Source organism: Malaya genurostris, chromosome 2 (assembly GCF_030247185.1).
Source record: "Malaya genurostris strain Urasoe2022 chromosome 2, Malgen_1.1, whole genome shotgun sequence".
Classification (NCBI taxonomy): domain Eukaryota; kingdom Metazoa; phylum Arthropoda; class Insecta; order Diptera; family Culicidae; genus Malaya; species Malaya genurostris.
In genome coordinates, this window is record NC_080571.1 from 124,750,578 (window position 1) to 124,768,811 (window position 18,234).

An 18,234-nucleotide genomic window follows, 5' to 3' on the forward strand; every position below is an offset into this window, starting at 1 on the left:
AGATGAGTTTTTGATTTTTTTGGATAAAAAGCTTTGCCATAGATCGACGGTTAGTACATCATAAGTCGGATGGTATCTGATACCATCTTCGCCTTGCCCATTTTGTGGAAAGTACTTATCCATAAATTTGTTTGCCATATTCAGATCGTCGTGAATTAGTATGTTTCCAATGGTAACATTCTTACCCATCAGTCTTGAAAGGCCTTTCCATATCATTTTAGACGGTGTTCGTGGGTCAAAACTAGTGACAAACTCTTTGAATCGTCGCTTCGCTGCTTCTTTTTTCTTCTTAATGAAATTCGCCTCTTTTTTCTTTAAATCTATTAGTTCGTGAATTCCTCCTATTCGGTTGAAGTTTGCTCTTGCCGCCAATTTCTCTTGCCATGCTAGTTCTATTTCTTTCGACCACCAGAACTTTGGGGTATGTTTCACTTTCTGCTTTGCGTCTTTAAGTATTTTTCTGGCAGTGTTTTGCAGGTCCGCAACCGATGCTATGCAGCTGCTGTCGATTTTACTTGTGTGATTTGCTAAGCGTGATTTATTGATGAAGTATTTAGCTTTTTCTGTTTTGCAAACTCGATTTTAACTTCAATTCCTAGGTGGCGACTACCAACCCCAAATTCTAATACGTGCATGCTTGTGTTATGGAAGAGCTGTGCTGACACAAGAACTAGATCTATTGCGGATGGTGTTTTGTTCATTTCAGCGGGTATGTACGTGGGACGTCCGTCATTCATTAATATAAGATTTTCTTCATTAATCAGATCAAATAGAGCCGCTCCTTTGTTGTCGGAATGCATTGGATCCCAGGCAAAGTGGTGCGCATTAAAATCGCCACCAATAATAATTTTTCTAAATCCAGTCGTTTTAGTGAGTATGGCTTTTAAACTGCTTTTTAGTTCATAATGTGATATGTTTGGTGCTATATATAGGGAAACTACTATGATGTTTGCTAACACCATATGTCGAGCTATTGCTTGGATTTTATCGGTGCATGGTAATTCTATTGCTCGTGTTTTAATGTTTTTAGAGATTATAATTCCTGCACCGCCATACCCGTCGGCCCTCGATGCCAGGAAAGTGAAGTATCCAGCTATTTTATATTTTGTATGTTCTAGATGTGGCTTACTCCAAGTTTCTGATACTAATGCTAGATCATATTTTTGTGTTATTAACACCTTAGAAAGTTCGTCTTTATGCTTTTCTAAGCTCTGTATGTTGTTTTGATATATCTTTATGTTGTGTTCTAGTAGCATATTTCCGTTATTTATAACTCCATTTCGCCGTCCATCATACGACGTTCTATCGGCGTTTGATTTGTTTTGTTGTACTCTTTTGGTGTTCGTGACTGTAACCCGTTTATTGAACCATTTCTCATTTTGAACATATTACCGGATCTCTTATTCAGTGCTCCAGTGTTAGAGAAACTGGGCTTTTTTCCAAACTCTTGTTGCAATTCCTCTGATCGTTGTTCTTCGACACGTTGTGCCCAGCGCTCGTAGTCTGATACTCTAAACTTATTGAAAAGTGCAACCCCATTTTCATCTTTCTCCGTTTTCTTTTTCTTATCCGCAAATACCACGAGGCGGTCAGCAATATTACTATCTTGTAGCCCTCGTTTAATTGTTTGTGTTTTATACTGGTGATCATTTTTGACTGAAAATTTTCCGGCGGCCATGTTTGCATAGCTTTCCGGGAGTGTTGGAAATTCCGAGACCTGTTCGAGCATATCGTAGCGATTTTGGGTCAATATCGGATTTTGCTCTCGTGCTTCCATGTATGTTAGTGTCGTTTTGGCCATAATTGTTTTTATATTCCGTTGTCTGATCCATTCTGGGCACATTGTATCCAATGTACGGTGCTCCGATTCAGACTTGCAATATAGACACTTGAGTTTATTTGGACATTCATAGTTTTCCGTTTCTTCGTGTTGTTGTGTGCAATTTGGACAGCGTTTTTTTGACCGACAATTGTCAGCTCGGTGATTATATCGAAGACAGTTTGAGCATAAAACTGGCTTATTGATGAACGGTCTTACTTTGTTTATACAGCAGAACAGCCGTACTTCTGGTGGAAGCTTACTGGAACGAAAAGTTATGCTGATTCGATGTGTCTCTAGTTTTTGATTGTTTTCGTATCGGTGTAGACGGGAAATGTTTAAGATTTTCAGTTCACTTGAGATGTTTTCCTCAATTTCGTCTATTGTCATATCTATTGGTACTCCTGTGATAACTCCCGTGACTGAGATAAAGTTCCGAGGGATGTATGCCTTGTAGTTGTTCGTTATTAGATTGTTGTAATTTTGCAGTTTATTGGCTGCTTGATGTGTTTTGAGAAATACCAAAATCTTATTCCTTCCAAAGGCACGCATATTCGTGATGTTTTGTGCAAAAAAAATGTCTTTTGAAAGTAGTTTGCCCAGGGACAATTTATTTATGCGTTCTTCGTCGTCTTTGTTGTTCTGCAGTTGTACGATGACACGATATGGAGCTGTATCCTGTTGATCATATTCATATATTTGATAGGTTCTTTGTCCTTTGTCAACCTTTGATTGTTCTTCTCCCGGATTTTCCGGGGGGTCCCCCATTTTTGAGGTTATGTTTGAACCGCGTGGTGTGCTTTCGATTCTTCTTGTTTAGGGTAATTTGCAAAAAAATAAACCACTACAGTATAAAGTGTTGGAATAATACAGATATAGCTAACTTTTATGTCAGATAATAATCTTTTGGTTATATTTCAGATTTGATTTTAAAGCGAAAAAGTGGATTATATCTCCGTCTATCCTCTTCAGTCGAAGTTCCAATCCGCACTCTTTTCTGATTTTGATTGGTTAAAATTTGGTACAACTAATCGACTGTTGTTTTAACTAATCTGTCATTTTTTATTTATCGTGCTGGCAGCTTAGCAACGACACCCAACGAGTAATGAAACGTTTCAGTTGAGCAATGCCAAACACCCTGAGCGAACAATGAAACGTTTCAATGTCACTCGTGCAATTGAGCAAAGACACAATCCCCGCAAAGTTACTTGTATGCATGAAAGCAAAAAAATGTCTCAGTTGTTTCAACCAATTATTCAGTTATTTGAACTTAAAACGCCAATTGCAATAAATATTTCTTACTGTTACCCTCTTCGGGGGGCAGCTAATCGTTCACTGCTTGAACAACGAAATTTTACCTAATTAACTGCTTATATCTTTATCACTAAACTCACAAAGGATATGGAAATGAACCAAAAGATTACAACTCTCAAAAGGGAACTCACCAGAAAAATGGTCACAGGGAATTAGGAAATTTTTCCTTCACTTGTAGAATGGCTCGCTGGTAAATCTAATGCTACAGATACACTTTCAAGAAAATACAAATAGTACCACTTCACTTTAGCAACAAATTTTCAAGCGTTAAGCGGTTTTAATAACATTGACATGAACTTTCCTAGAATACATTACTCTCAGATGAAATTAAAACATGTATTTTGTAGGAATATCTATTTAACACATGAAAAACTTGTTTTACAATTAACTGTTATATTATTCTGCATACCTTCACTTACATAAAACGACCACTACGTAACTAACATAAATGACGTTCATTTACCATTGAAAATTTTCAATATGAAACGCTTCTGGTGAAATGAAGAGGTTTTTTGTTCTGCCTTTTGCTGTCTTCGTTCTCCGCCAAGTGACAGCAATTGAATACAACATTTTCGATTACCTGAATGGTTATTGTCGTGACTTGATGGTTTATTTTGTCCTCCCATTGTTCCGAATACACTTCTATTTTACTTTTCTTTAACAAAATTTAAATAATTTATTCTAAGCGAAAACTTGGTATATTTTTAGGACCGCTCTCTTCAAGGTCTGCTTCTAAACTGACTGATATTTTTCATTTAGCAATAGTAACTAATAAAACCATAGAAACTGCTGCTATGCAGCGCCTCGATCTTGTCTCGTTGTTATCGTTATCGTTGTTATGTTCATATGTAATTTTTTTAACAGACTACTAGCTTTGACCTAATATATATTTACATTCATTCATCTATTCTCTACATTCACCTTCACTCCTACTCTTAATCTATTAAATTAAAACAATAATACATCATTGGAACACATGGTATAAAAACATATCATTAAACTTAGCGGGTTTTCTGATAATTCTTCTTTTTCTTTCTGGATACTGGTTTTGGTCATCCCACAAAGAATCATTGAAGATGCCTTCAGTTTCTTGTGTAAAATGTGAATTAATATTCAAATCTTCTATATCATCTGAAATCAAAAGTAGTTAGTTTTGTTTGTTAAAATAGAATTAATATTTTTAAACCAGTTGAAGTAACACTGTTACCCGATTTATCCTCTTGGCTTAAGGACGGAGTATCAAGATCTATGTTCTCTGGAGCCAATTTTAAATCCTGAATGTTGCGAGTGTACTGAACTCCTCGATCGCTTCTAATGACCAACTTGGCCCCATGTCTTGTAAGAACTTTGTATCTTTCCTTTGAGAATGATCGATCGGTTTTCGAGTTCTTTGGAATAGCCATCACAACTATGTCTCCCGTTGATATTTCTGATTCTTTTGCTCCTCTGTAATCATCGGCATATTTTTTACTAACGAGTTTTGAAACTGCATCTTTATCACGAATATCGCAACGATCTATTTTATCTGAAGATTTGTTTTCCCAAAGGCAAGGAAATATACCTCTGTATTTCCAGCCAACTAATAATTCGAATGGCGTTATATTGAGTCTAGAATGTGGTTTAACATTATTATGTACATGTACGTATTTTTCAAGAGCATGCTTCCAATTTATTCTGTCTTCTTTAGCTGCGGCTAAGGCTTTTATTATCCCTTGGTTTTGGCGCTCAACAGCACCATTAGACTGAGCACTTAGAGGTATAGATTTTCTAACTTTTACACCTTTTTCTTCCCAATAATTGATGAATTCATTTCCTTGAAAGGGGGGTCCGTTATCACTTTGCAAAATAAGTGGCAAACCCCATGTGTAAAATATTCTACAAAGAGCTGAATTAGTGCATCGAGCATCTGTGCTTCTCATCTCTACTACTGCGAGGTATCTGGAGTAAGTATCAACTACTATAAGAAAATCGCCAGAACCACAATTAGGGACGGCCAAAAAATCTATTTGTAATATCTCCCATGGACCATCTGGCAGCTCACGACTTGATAGAGGAATAGGAGGATTTTTTCTTGACATTGCCAGGCATGTTTCACATTTCTTTACAAATGTTTCTACATCCTTACTCATTCCGGGCCACCAGAAAAACTCTCTCATTATCTTTTTCATCGCAGCACATCCTATGTGTCCTTGATGAGCTGATTTAACGGCTTTTGATCGAAGAACGTTAGGTAAAATAATTAAATCGGCTTTAAAAATCATTGACCCATAAGTTCGTAATTCATTTTTTGTGCTTCAAAGCGGCGTAGATTTTCCGGCCATCTTTTCGTCTGTATAGCCATTCTAATTGACCGAAGTTCATCGTCTAGTTCTGATGTTGATTCCATTTCTTGCCATGTTATATCCATTGATCCTGCGTCTAAGGCATATAAAAGATGTTTATTATTTTCTTCGTCGAAAGGCTCATCAATCTGAGTCCTTTTTATTAATCGAGATAATGCGTCTGCCACATTCAAATGTCCTGGGATACGTTTAATAGTGAAATCATATGCTTGAACTCTTAAGGCCCATGCTTCGGCGCGAGAAACAGCTCTTTTGCTTATTTTATGACCGTCTCCGAAAATGAATTCATTTGCCTCGGAATCTGTACGCACAGAAAATGTCTTGTTCATGAGATAAAATGAGAATCTCTCTATGCCCCATACTATAGCCAAAGCCTCTTTTTGTGTGTGTGGATATTTTTGTTCAGAGTTAGTTAGAGCTTTTGATGCACAAGCAATAACTCTAGGGGTGCCCTTCTAATTAAATTGTACTAAAACTGCACCCAAGCCGACGGGAGAAGCATCAACATACAACTCCGTATTATCTTTGTAGTTGAAATATCCTAACTTTGTAATGGACTTCAATGCTTCGTTCTTAAGAAAATGGAATTCATCTTCTTCATCTTGACTCCAATAAAATTCAACAGCTTTTGCAAGATTTCTAAGTTTTTCTGTTTTGTCCGCCCTGTTCTGGATGAATCTTTCTGTAAAATTCATGAGTCCAAGGAAGCTCTTAACCTCCGATGTAGTTTCTGGTCTACGGAATTGCTTAATTGCGGACAATTTACTATCTTCTATTTTCATTCCATCGTGTGACATAGTAAATCCCAAAAATTTAACCGATTGTTTACCAATTGAACATTTTTTAATATTTATATTCACGTTATGCTCCTGTAATCGGCTTAAAACGTTATTAAGATTTTGGTCGTGCTCTGCTTTATTCTTTCCAAAAACAATGATGTCGTCTAAATAGTTGCGAGTTCCTGGACAGTTTGCCAAAACTATAGTCTGGAGAATTTCTTGGAATATGTCAGGAGCATTACAAAGTCCGAAAGGAAGTCTTTTAAATCTGTATGTTGCTTGTCCGGCAAAAAAATTGGTTAAATGTCTTGAATCTTCGTGAAGAACCACGTGGAAAAAAGCACTCGTTAAATCTATTGTAGAAAACCAATTAGCCTCCGACAGATCTGCCAGTATACATTCTAAAGTTGGCATACGAAATGGAGTTCTTATAATACATTTATTCGGTCCTCTTAAATCCACCACTAGTCTGATATCGTTTTTACCTTTAGGCACAACTAATAAAGAAGAACAGAAGGACCTGTCCATGTCTTCAGTGACAAATTCAATGATTCCAGATGCCAAAAGATCAAAAAGTCTTTTTTTTGTTTCTTCTTTGAAAGCTGGTGGAATGTTTGTGTAAATGTTTCTAGATGGTGGTTTCGTTGAATCGTATGATAGTTTAACAGGTGGTACATTGAATACTGGAAACTCTTGTGATGTATTTATCACTCGAATTTCTCCTTGAAGAAGCATACTGGAAGATTGAAATACAGGAACATTCAATCCAATTTGTAGAACACTGTAACGGATTGCTGTACTTCGACTCATCAATGCTCTTCCGTTAGCGACAGCATAAAATTTTTCATAAAAACGCGGGCGATCTTCCGAAACAAATAGTTCAGCTACGAATGTTACAATTACAGGAATTGCATTTTCAGACGCGTAAGCCTTTAATGGTATGTCGGATCCCTTTTTCATGATAAGCAAGGTTTTTTTTGCGGATTCACTTGTTAATAACCGATTAAAATCTTCTGTACTGATAGTGTTAACTTCAGCTCCCGAATCAATTAAAAACGATATTGGGACTCCGGTTATAAAACCGATAATAATACCCTCATTATCATTATGTTTGTAAAGATCATTTACACGATACACTTCATTATACTTTTGCTGTAATGATAGAATTCTATTATTTTCCAAGCAATTATTTATTTATTTTTATTCTTCTGAAAATTTATTAATTGATTTTTTTTTTAATTTAAATTTAATAATTGTGAACATTATTGCGAAGAAGATACACTTACAGGATTTGATTCACTATCATCATTATCACTATCCTTAGTAATTGCCAAAAGTTTACGGACTTTTGGTACTGGATTATCGTTGTTATTATTATATCGTTTTGATGGAGCTGGAACTGTTTCACGACAAGCTCTTGCAATATGTCCTTTCTTTTGGCAGTTCCTGCAGAATTTATCAACTGCGTGACAAGCTGCGGGTAGATGATATGTGCTTGTGCATCTCCAACATGGATTATGAGTTCCATTCTGCTGTTTTACAAATACGTTTTTTGGGAAACCATCTTTACGATGAAAACGATTCTGGGAACGAGACTTAAATCCATTCTCTGTATGGGTCGACACTGCAGCTAATTCTGCATGATTTGTTTGTTGATGGTTTTTTGCAAACAAATCTTCATTTATTCTACTTATCTCACAAGCACGAACTTTTCCTAATAGATCAGCCAAAGAACCACATTTCCTCATTATTTTTCGACCGATTTCCCTAACGACAGGGTTTATAGCATGAGACTGGATAACGTCTAATACGTTCTCTATCATGACATCTTCGCTGTAATCACAAAGCTTAGCAACGTTAACTATTCTTTTTACGTATTTCAAGTCAGATTCGACGGAGCCTTGTGCCATTGATCGAAGCTTTTGTCGCTGCATTAGACAATAATCACGAGATCCAAAAAACTATTTTAGTCGAGAAATCGCATTCGAATATGGTTTTTCATCTTCGGGTGGGAAATTTATAGAGTTCTTCGTTCCTTCAAATATGTCAAGCAACTTGGGTCCTGCTTTTATTTTAAATATACTAAACTTTATTTGTTCATCAGCTACACCGGCGAGTATCATAGAAGCGTCAAGTAGTTCCTTCCACTGCTCAAAAGATTTTCTATCAATTTCTTCCTCATTGTCAATTGCTTTACACTCCGGAACATGCAGTGAAGCGAATGATAGATTGTTAATTGAATTTAGGAATAGGGAGTTATCGGCCATTGAGTTCTGATCTTTGCGTAGAATTTGGTGTTGATCGATATTATCGTCACGGTTCACTGGATCTGCTGGCTGATGTAATTGGTGTTTATTGGTTTGTATTTTCTTCAATTTCTTTGCCAATGAAACAGTACGTTTCTTTTCTGTTGCCAATGCATGTGATAAAAGCAATATCTTGTTTTTTGTAATAGTCTTCATATTTCTAAAAACAAACAACGTAGTAAAACACTCGAGTTTTTTTTTTTAATATTCTAATTGGTCAAAATTATTATCGAAATCTGGGTCACTTTTCTACCGTACGCTTTATAAAAACAAATTCTTAGTTGGTGGTACCACTAGAAATCTCGTTATTTTCACTCAGAGAAATGCTTATTATTATTTTATTAATGATCACGCGAAGCCATCATATTTCAATGAAGCTAAATTATTGAAAATCGTTAGTACTGAATATTACACAATTTCCACCCAGAGAAATTTGAACTATTAAATGTTTCAGTTGATGGCCACTCGAAGCCAATATATTCCCACTCAGAGGAATTACTGGAATTCGTTAGAATTCAGAGCTACTCAAAGCTTCACTATTTCCACTCAGAGAAATTTAAATTGTGAAATGTTTAAATTGATGGCCACTCGAAGCCAATATATTCCCACTCAGAGGAATTACCGGAATTCGTTAGAATTCAGAGCTACTCAAAGCTTCACTATTTCCACTCAGAGAAATTTAAATTGTAAAATGTTTTAATTGATGGCCACTCGAAGCCAATATATTCCCACTCAGAGGAATTACTGGAATTCGTTAGAATTCAGAGCTACTCAAAGCTTCACTATTTCCACTCAGAGAAATTTAAATTGTGAAATGTTTAAATTGATGGCCACTCGAAGCCAATATATTCCCACTCAGAGGAATTACTGGAATTCGTTAGAATTCAGAGCTACTCAAAGCTTCACTATTTCCACTCAGAGAAATTTAAATTGTGAAATGTTTAAATTGATGGTCACTCGAAGCCAATATATTCCGACTCAGAGGAATTACTGGAATTCGTTAAAATTCAGAGCTACTCAAAGCTTCACTATTTCCACTCAGAGAAATTTAAATTGTAAAATATTTAAATTGATGGCCACTCGAAGCCAATATATTCCCACTCAGAGGAATTACTGGAATTCGTTAGAATTCAGAGCTACTCAAAGCTTCACTATTTCCACTCAGAGAAATTTAAATTGTGAAATGTTTAAATTGATGGCCACTCGAAGCCAATATATTCCCACTCAGAGGAATTACCGTAATTCGTTAGAATTCAGAGCTACTCAAAGCTTCACTATTTCCACTCAGAGAAATTTAAATTGTAAAATGTTTTAATTGATGGCCACTCAAAGCCAATATATTCCCACTCAAAGGAATTACTGGAATTCGTTAGAATTCAGAGCTACTCAAAGCTTCACTATTTCCACTCAGAGAAATTTAAATTGTAAAATGTTTTAATTGATGGCCACTCGAAGCCAATATATTCCCACTCAGAGGAATTACTGGAATTCGTTAGAATTCAGAGCTACTCAAAGCTTCACTATTTCCACTCAGAGAAATTTAAATTGTGAAATGTTTAAATTGATGGCCACTCGAAGCCAATATATTCCCACTCAGAGGAATTACCGGAATTCGTTAGAATTCAGAGCTACTCAAAGCTTCACTATTTCCACTCAGAGAAATTTAAATTGTAAAATGTTTTAATTGATGGCCACTCGAAGCCAATATATTCCCACTCAGAGGAATTACTGGAATTCGTTAGAATTCAGAGCTACTCAAAGCTTCACTATTTCCACTCAGAGAAATTTAAATTGTAAAATGTTTTAATTGATGGCCACTCGAAGCCAATATATTCCCACTCAGAGGAATTACCGTAATTCGTTAGAATTCAGAGCTACTCAAAGCTTCACTATTTCCACTCAGAGAAATTTAAATTGTAAAATGTTTTAATTGATGGCCACTCGAAGCCAATATATTCCCACTCAGAGGAATTACTGGAATTCGTTAGAATTCAGAGCTACTCAAAGCTTCACTATTTCCACTCAGAGAAATTTAAATTGTAAAATGTTTTAATTGATGGCCACTCGAAGCCAATATATTCCCACTCAGAGGAATTACCGGAATTCGTTAGAATTCAGAGCTACTCAAAGCTTCACTATTTCCACTCAGAGAAATTTAAATTGTGAAATGTTCTAATTGATGACCACTCGAAGCCAAAAAATTCCTTCTCAGAGGAATGAATATTAATTGTTTTGAAATTGGAGCCACTCGAAGCCCCACTAATTCTACTTCGAGAAATGTGATTTGAATCAATAAATTATTGATTGAAGGCCACTCGAAGCCAAAATATTCCGAGGAATTATTGTACATTATTCAAAATCAGAGCTACTAAAAGTTTGACTTTTATTTTTTTTCATTTTTTTTTTATTAGAGGAAATCATTTAAAGCGTGACTGCTCTGGTAATCTTACTTGAAGATACGAATTCATATCTTGCATATATTGAACAAAAAAAAACTTGAAATAAAAGCTAGGTAACGAAATCCTCATTGGGGGAAAAATTATGAATTTCAACATATCATTTTAAAAAATTGACAATTCTTGAACGTTTACCTTGCATACATTTTAAATATTTCGTTTTACTCACATTTTAGAAGTTTTCACTATTCTACCAAAGCCAGTACATCGGCGTCTTTTCGTTCTGATTTTTGATTCGGGATCCCGATCCTTGCAGACATCTTTCTTCCTTCCGACTGTGCCATTGTCGTGACTTGATGGTTTATTTTGTCCTCCCATTGTTCCGAATACACTTCTATTTTACTTTTCTTTAACAAAATTTAAATAATTTATTCTAAGCGAAAACTTGGTATATTTTTAGGACCGCTCTCTTCAAGGTCTGCTTCTAAACTGACTGATATTTTTCATTTAGCAATAGTAACTAATAAAACCATAGAAACTGCTGCTATGCAGCGCCTCGATCTTGTCTCGTTGTTATCGTTATCGTTGTTATGTTCATATGTAATTTTTTTAACAGACTACTAGCTTTGACCTAATATATATTTACATTCATTCATCTATTCTCTACAGTTATGTCAAAATCAACAGATATGTTAGTTAAATCAACAACATTTTAGTTGAAACAACCAGGGTGTGAAACAACAATTGCGCAATATTGTAATTTTGTGATCTGCGGGTTCTCCGTGTAGTAAGGCTACAAAATTTACTCACCTGCAAGACCTTCCAAATTGCACAATATAAATCATAATATACTTTTTTTTTAAATCTATCACTGAAGTGTTACGAAATTGTCTGCTGTATTGTAACTTTATGTGACAATAACAAAGTACACCCGTTTATTGACAATTTGTATAGTCAGCACAAATGAAAAACATAGTCGGTTAAAAAAACACTATACGATAATGTGCTTACTACATAAATTCTGTTGATATGGACTACATGAATAGTGTTTTCAAACTTCATAATTTCTTTTAAACCATGTATCTATTTATGGTAACATTATTATACTGTGGACATATTTACATGGTAGCAATAACTATTTAGCTCCTCATATATATCAAGGCTCGAGAGCAATTTCACCTTACTAGAAATTGTGATTTTAACTATTTGTTCTTATATTTGAGATGACTACACGGAACCACCCGCGATCCCATTTCAACCAGAATTTGATTTTCTGAATTCGATTGGTTAAAATTTGGTACAACTAATCGATTGTTGTTTTAACTAAACTGTCATTTTTGTTTTTCGATTAGCAGAAACGATGGTTGAAACAACTAATTCAACTGTTTGAGAAAAAAATGCTGTCAATTAGTGAGGACACATACCTTTCAATTTCAACAAATATTTTAGTTGAAATAACTGGTATTGTTATTGAAACAAAATTCTGTTAGTTGAAAAATAAATCGGTTTTATTTGTTTGTTTGTTTTGAGATCAGTAAAGATCTAAATTCTAAAAAAATACTTCTGATTCGATCGGAAATGATTGATGTAGAAAAACGTTTTTAATCAGCAAAAGTGCCCGGAGGGGCGGATAAATTAGCGAAATTGTTAAATTTACCTAAAATGATGCCTTCAAACGGTTGAACTAAAGTTATGCACTGATAATTTTAGTCAATTTATATGAGCTTGGGTGCATCAACGGCTGGGAATTGGAATTTTGCGACGGCAATTTAAACGCGCCATTCAATCGCAGCGCGTTCTGTGCGTTTGAAACCCTTCGCTCCTGTTACTTTTATAAATTAAATTCACGTCAAGAAGCGTTTTATTGCTAATGCATGAACATCATCATCGGTATCAAACAGCTGGAAGTAAAACAGTCTGCTGGAAGTAAATAATGATCGAATTTGAAGCAAAAAATTTTTGCGCATACCTGAAAGATTACGAGATGATCATTCATTAACATTTTCTAATTTGTCACCAAATCTTTTTCATCTCAAACAAGGTTAACTTCACCACAACACCGCTGTTAGATAAACAGTTGTTATCATAAAATTCTTTAATCGAATGAACACAATTTCACCAAACACTTTAACCATCGTGTCGGAATCCTCCATTCTTATGTCTACACATCGATGTTGTTTTCATTGACATTTTGTCGTGAATACGACTTACTTTACTATGGGACGCCTTTTCAAAATTAGCCATATGGAAGAATGGGCAGAACTTAATCGTGAATATCTCGACTTGTATTAATGGTAGCAACATAATTATTTCACCATTTCATCAAAAATATGATCAGGAATTCAGGATAATATTTTGAACAGTGTGCGATAACCACAAACAAGTCAAAAATTAAGTTTTCTTAAAATTTGAAAACAACGCGGAAAACTCTTTACTTTCGCTTGGGTTTTTCGCGCAAGGACGACGATTTTGAGGTAGTCAGGCACATATCTTCAACTGAATGCGTATAAAAGGGGAACCGTGGTCGAAAATCGATCAATTCGTCATCTAACACTCGATGTGGATAGACGAATAACCTACTACGACTAATTTCGATTTTGTTTTATTTTTTATTCGCAGTTGTCTACCTACCCAAGCTATGGGTAAAAACCGCCATAGATCCGAGAAGGATCTAAAGGATGCTAAGCGCCTGAAGCCAAGTGATGTACAGGTAAACGACCGTTTGCTGAGTAAAAACCAATATGCTGACCTGCCAGTAGATGTCGAAGAGGAACTGCAGAAGAAGGAAAAAATGCCGCCTTTCTACCTGAAGGGCTTCCCACCAACTCTACGCTCGGATTTCAACACACTGATCAGCAAAGGACTATAGGCAACAATCCGTTTATGTACTGAAGGCTACAAAATAACTGTTCCGGCTTTGAACCACTACAAAGGAGTGGAATGCTATCTGAAGCAGACAAAAGCGGAATACTTCACACACGATATTGCCGCCAACAAACCTATGAAGGTTGTACTTCGAGGACTACCCGACATGATGGAAGCCGAACTAAAGCAGGCACTGTCGGAGGCTGGACTAAAGCCTTTGACGGTATTTAAAATGAAGCGACATAATACGGACAAAAAGTTTAGAGATCAACTGTACCTGATTCATCTGGAGAAGGGCTCCATCACCATGAGTCAACTGAAAACGATTAAATCGTTATTTCACATAATCATCGAATGCAAAAGTATAAACCGGTACATCGGGATGTCACACAGTGCACGAACTGTTTGAACTACGGCCATGGAGCGAGGAATTGCCACATGAAAAGTCGGTGCGGGAAATGTGCCGAACCACACAATACCAACGATTGCCTACTAGATGACATCGCTGTAAAATGTGTGAACTGTGATGGCGACCATCCATCTACTAGCAAATCGTGTCCCAAACGTGCTGAGTTCACAAAAATTCGACAACAGGCATCCCGTAAACAATCAACGCGCAAGAATGTTCCACAGAAGGATGAAATTAATTTCCCACGGCTCCCACCGAAGAGGGATATTCCGAATTTGTCGCCACTTCCTCGCAGCAATCCAAAAGATTCAGCCGCTGGATCACAAAAAGAATCTTCCTCAAAAATCCCTCCTGGATGGGGCAATAATCAACCACAAGCAAAGAATGACTCTGGTGATTTATTTTCTGCTGAACAACTGATCGTCATTTTTGAAACAATGACAACAAAACTACGAAACTGCAGAACGCGGTTAGATCAAATCAACGCTTTAGGCAAATTCATCATCGAATATGCAATATAATGAGTTGGTTATAGTAAATTGGAATGCTTGCTCACTCAGGAGCAAAACTGCTGAATTGTCCGACTTTCTTCAAGAGAAGAATGCCGATATTGCTATTTTAACTGAAACTCATCTTAAACCTGAAAGTTCTATTTTTATTTCCAATTACAGGATTCACAGGCTCGATAGGACAACTACCAGAGGAGGGGGAGTTGCCATTGCCGTTAAACGATCCATTCAGCACAGGCTTATGTCAGCCTTTAAATTGCAACTCATAGAAGCCATCGGAATTGAGATTACAACGACGATGGGACCCATCATCATCATTGCAGCGTACTGCCCCAAACAAACCAATCTTCGAGATGGTACGTGTGCATCATTGAAGCGAGATCTGGCTATGCTCACTCGACGACAGAACAAATTCATCATTGCTGGGGACCTGAACGCACGGCATGAGCTGTGGGGAAACAGAAGACAGAATCGAAACGGATTCGTACTTGCCGAAGATTACGAAGCTGGACAATACAACATCCGCGCTCCGGATCAACCAACGCGACTTTCCAGATCGGGAGTTGATTCCATTTTGGATACATTCATCAGCAACATCGCCATAGACAGTTCTCCGGTTGTCTTCTACGAGCTCTCTTCTGACCACTTCCCAGTAATATTGACGTTGGGATCTTCACCAGAAACAGTGCCTATTCAACCTCGGAGGAACTATTATCGCACCGATTGGGTCCAATTTCAACATATCGCCGACCAACTTATTAATATCGATTTGCCACTTGATTCCCCGATGGAAATCGATGCAGCCCTATCTTCCTTCCAGCATTCAATCACAGTCGCTCGTGATAGGACGGTTCCAGTACAACATATGCCGAGTTCCTCTCTTCAAATCGACAGTGTCACCAAGAAACTCATCCGACTTCGGAATATCTACCGGAGGCAGTATCAACGAACTGGCATCCTAGATAGGAAGACTACTTATAACAACTTAACTAGGATAATCCAGGAAAGGATATCTGAGCTTCGCAACAGGAACTTCCAGCAAAAGCTTCGAGAAATTCTCCCACATTCAAAGCCCTTCTGGTCCTTAACGAAGGTGCTTAAGAAAAAACCGAAACCTATTCCTCCTCTGATGTCACCCCAGGACGCAGCTGAAGGAATACCTTTAATCACACCAGTAGAGAAGGCAAATGCGCTAGGCCAGCAGTTTGTGTGTTCTCACAATTTAGGACTTAACATTGTTAGTCCATATGAAAGAGCCGTTGCTGATAGCGTAGCTGAGGTTGACCAATCAGACAGCTTGGTTCCTGAGGAAAGTAGAGTCACTGCGAATGAGCTGATGGCTTTTGTGAAAAAATCCAAAAATATGAAGGCCCCCGGTTTCGACAACACATTCAACATTGAGCTGAAACATTTGAGTATTCGCTCATTTGTCTTCTTAGCTAAAATTTTTAACAGGTGCTGGGAGCTTGGTTACTTCCCTTCAATGTGGAAGTTAGCTAAAGTTATCCCAGTTTTGAAACCGGGGAAAGATCCTTCCTTTTCCAAGAGCTATCGGCCCATCAGCTTACTCTCTGCCCTATCCAAGCTGTTTGAAAAGTCAATACAAAGGCGAATTCTTGCTTTCGCAGATGAACAGGATATATTTCTGGAAGAACAGTTTGGGTTCCGGAAAGGAAGATCCACCATCCACCAACTCACAAGGGTTAACAACGTCATCCAGCAAAACAAATCAGTGTCCAAAACGACTGCCATGGCAATATTGGATATTGAAAAGGCATTCGATAATGTGTGACACGATGGACTGGTGTTCAAACTGCATCGGTATAATTTTCCCATGTATCTTATTAAAATTATCAAAAATTATCTTGCAGATAGAGCATTCCAGGTTTCTCTGAATAATGCACTTTCAGAAAGATTTACTATTCCTGCTGGTGTACCCCAGGGAAGTATCCTAGGTCCCATTCTATACAACATTTTCACATCAGACATCCCACCTCTTCCAGGTGGTGGTGTTCTGTCACAATTTGCTGATGATACTGCCATTCTTTACAAAGGTCGTGTCATTAATGCTCTGAAGAATAAACTACAGACAGGTCTGGACGCTTTAACGGAATATTTTACAAGCTGGAAAATTGTGATCAATGCAACAAAAACTCAGGTCATCTTGTTTCCACATTCAAGATCTCCAAAACTTGTTCCATCAGACGAATGCAGAATACGATTCGGTGATGAGGTCATTCAATGGTCCGATGAAGTTATCTATCTAGGACTCACCTTTGACAGACATCTGATATTCAGGTCACATGTTGACAAAATCATTCAAAAATGCAGCATACTCATTAGGTCTCTGTATCCGCTGATTTGTAGAACATCTAAACTATGCCTGAAGAATCAGATGGCTGTCTATAAACAAATCATCTACCCCGCAATTGAATACGCAGTCCCTGTTTGGCGGGGCTGTGCACGAACACACAAACTTAGGCTTCAGCGCATTCAAAGTAAGATCTTAAAGATGATTCTAAATCTACCCCCTTGGACAAGGACTAGTGAAGTACATGAGATGGCCTCACTGGATATACTAGAACAAAAATTCGAACAATACTGCACGAAATTTGAAGAGAGGTGCTCAATCTCTGAAATACAAATAATTCAAAATTTGTACGTATTAGGTTAGGGATAGTTATAAGTAGGTAGTCATTTTATAAATAATTAAAATAAATATTATGATTAAACATTAGTATGTAAAACAAGAGTAACTAACACACCTAATATTAATAACGAATCGTATGAACAACAAAGATGAAAGGCCAAAGGGTCAAAACACTTGTACTGTAAAATGTTGATGTAATACACAAAAACAAGATTAATAAACAGATATTTATGCATGCAATGAAAATCGATCATTTCTTTTCGTGCGTTCGATAGAAGCAGACGTCGTGGGAGTGGAATCATCAACCAGCAGCGACAGAGAATGCACCTTCTGCGTGGTTAAAACCTCACGACCTGAGCATCTCTCATTCGCTTGATGGCCATCGAGGCGAGAGGACCTTAACCAGCAACAGCAGCGGGAGTTAACCAGCAGCGACGGAGAATGCACCTTCTGCGTGGTTAAAACCTCAAACGCTCCGGTCGCATCTCGCATTCGCTTGCTGGCCATCAAGGCGAGAACCAGCAGCGACTGAAACTGGATTCTGAGTCTGTTATTGGATCTAAATTTAGGTCTTGAACTCAGGGTCCAGTTCTCTATTCCAGACTTCTATTCGGTTCTTCTTAAAACCATAATACTCTTAAAGAATTATGCGGAATTTACTTTACTGTACCTCTATACAACCCATTTTTGTCGTGAATACGACTTACTTTACTATGAGGTGCCTTTTCAAAATTTACCCTCTGAGAGAGTGATAAGTTTTTGATCGTGAATATCTATTGTTGTATCTAATGAATCAACATAATTCTTGCGACATGCCGACATGGAAATATGATCACAATTTTATG

General features: G+C 37.1%; 1 protein-coding gene across 5 annotated transcripts in view; it reads right to left on the minus strand.

The window, feature by feature from the left end:
• LOC131433046 (cullin-2) overlaps nt 1–18,234 on the minus strand; it is a 46,550-nt gene that overhangs the window by 19,474 nt on the left and 8,842 nt on the right. The window contains exons 2-4 of one of the 5 annotated variants that reach the window (XR_009230014.1): nt 7,541–8,720; nt 4,341–7,406; nt 3,108–4,264 (exon numbers count right to left, since the gene is read on the minus strand). The exons of 2 other annotated variants lie outside the window; for them this stretch is intronic. Coding sequence is in view for 1 of the 3 variants with exons in the window: in XM_058599777.1 (XP_058455760.1) it covers nt 5,931–7,406; nt 7,541–8,188 (2,124 nt within the window). In the remaining 2 variants the exon portion in view is untranslated. Of the gene's footprint in view, nt 1–3,107; nt 7,407–7,540; nt 8,721–18,234 lie in introns of those variants that run through there. 2 more of the 5 variants (XR_009230013.1, XM_058599777.1) reach the window with 2 other exon arrangements.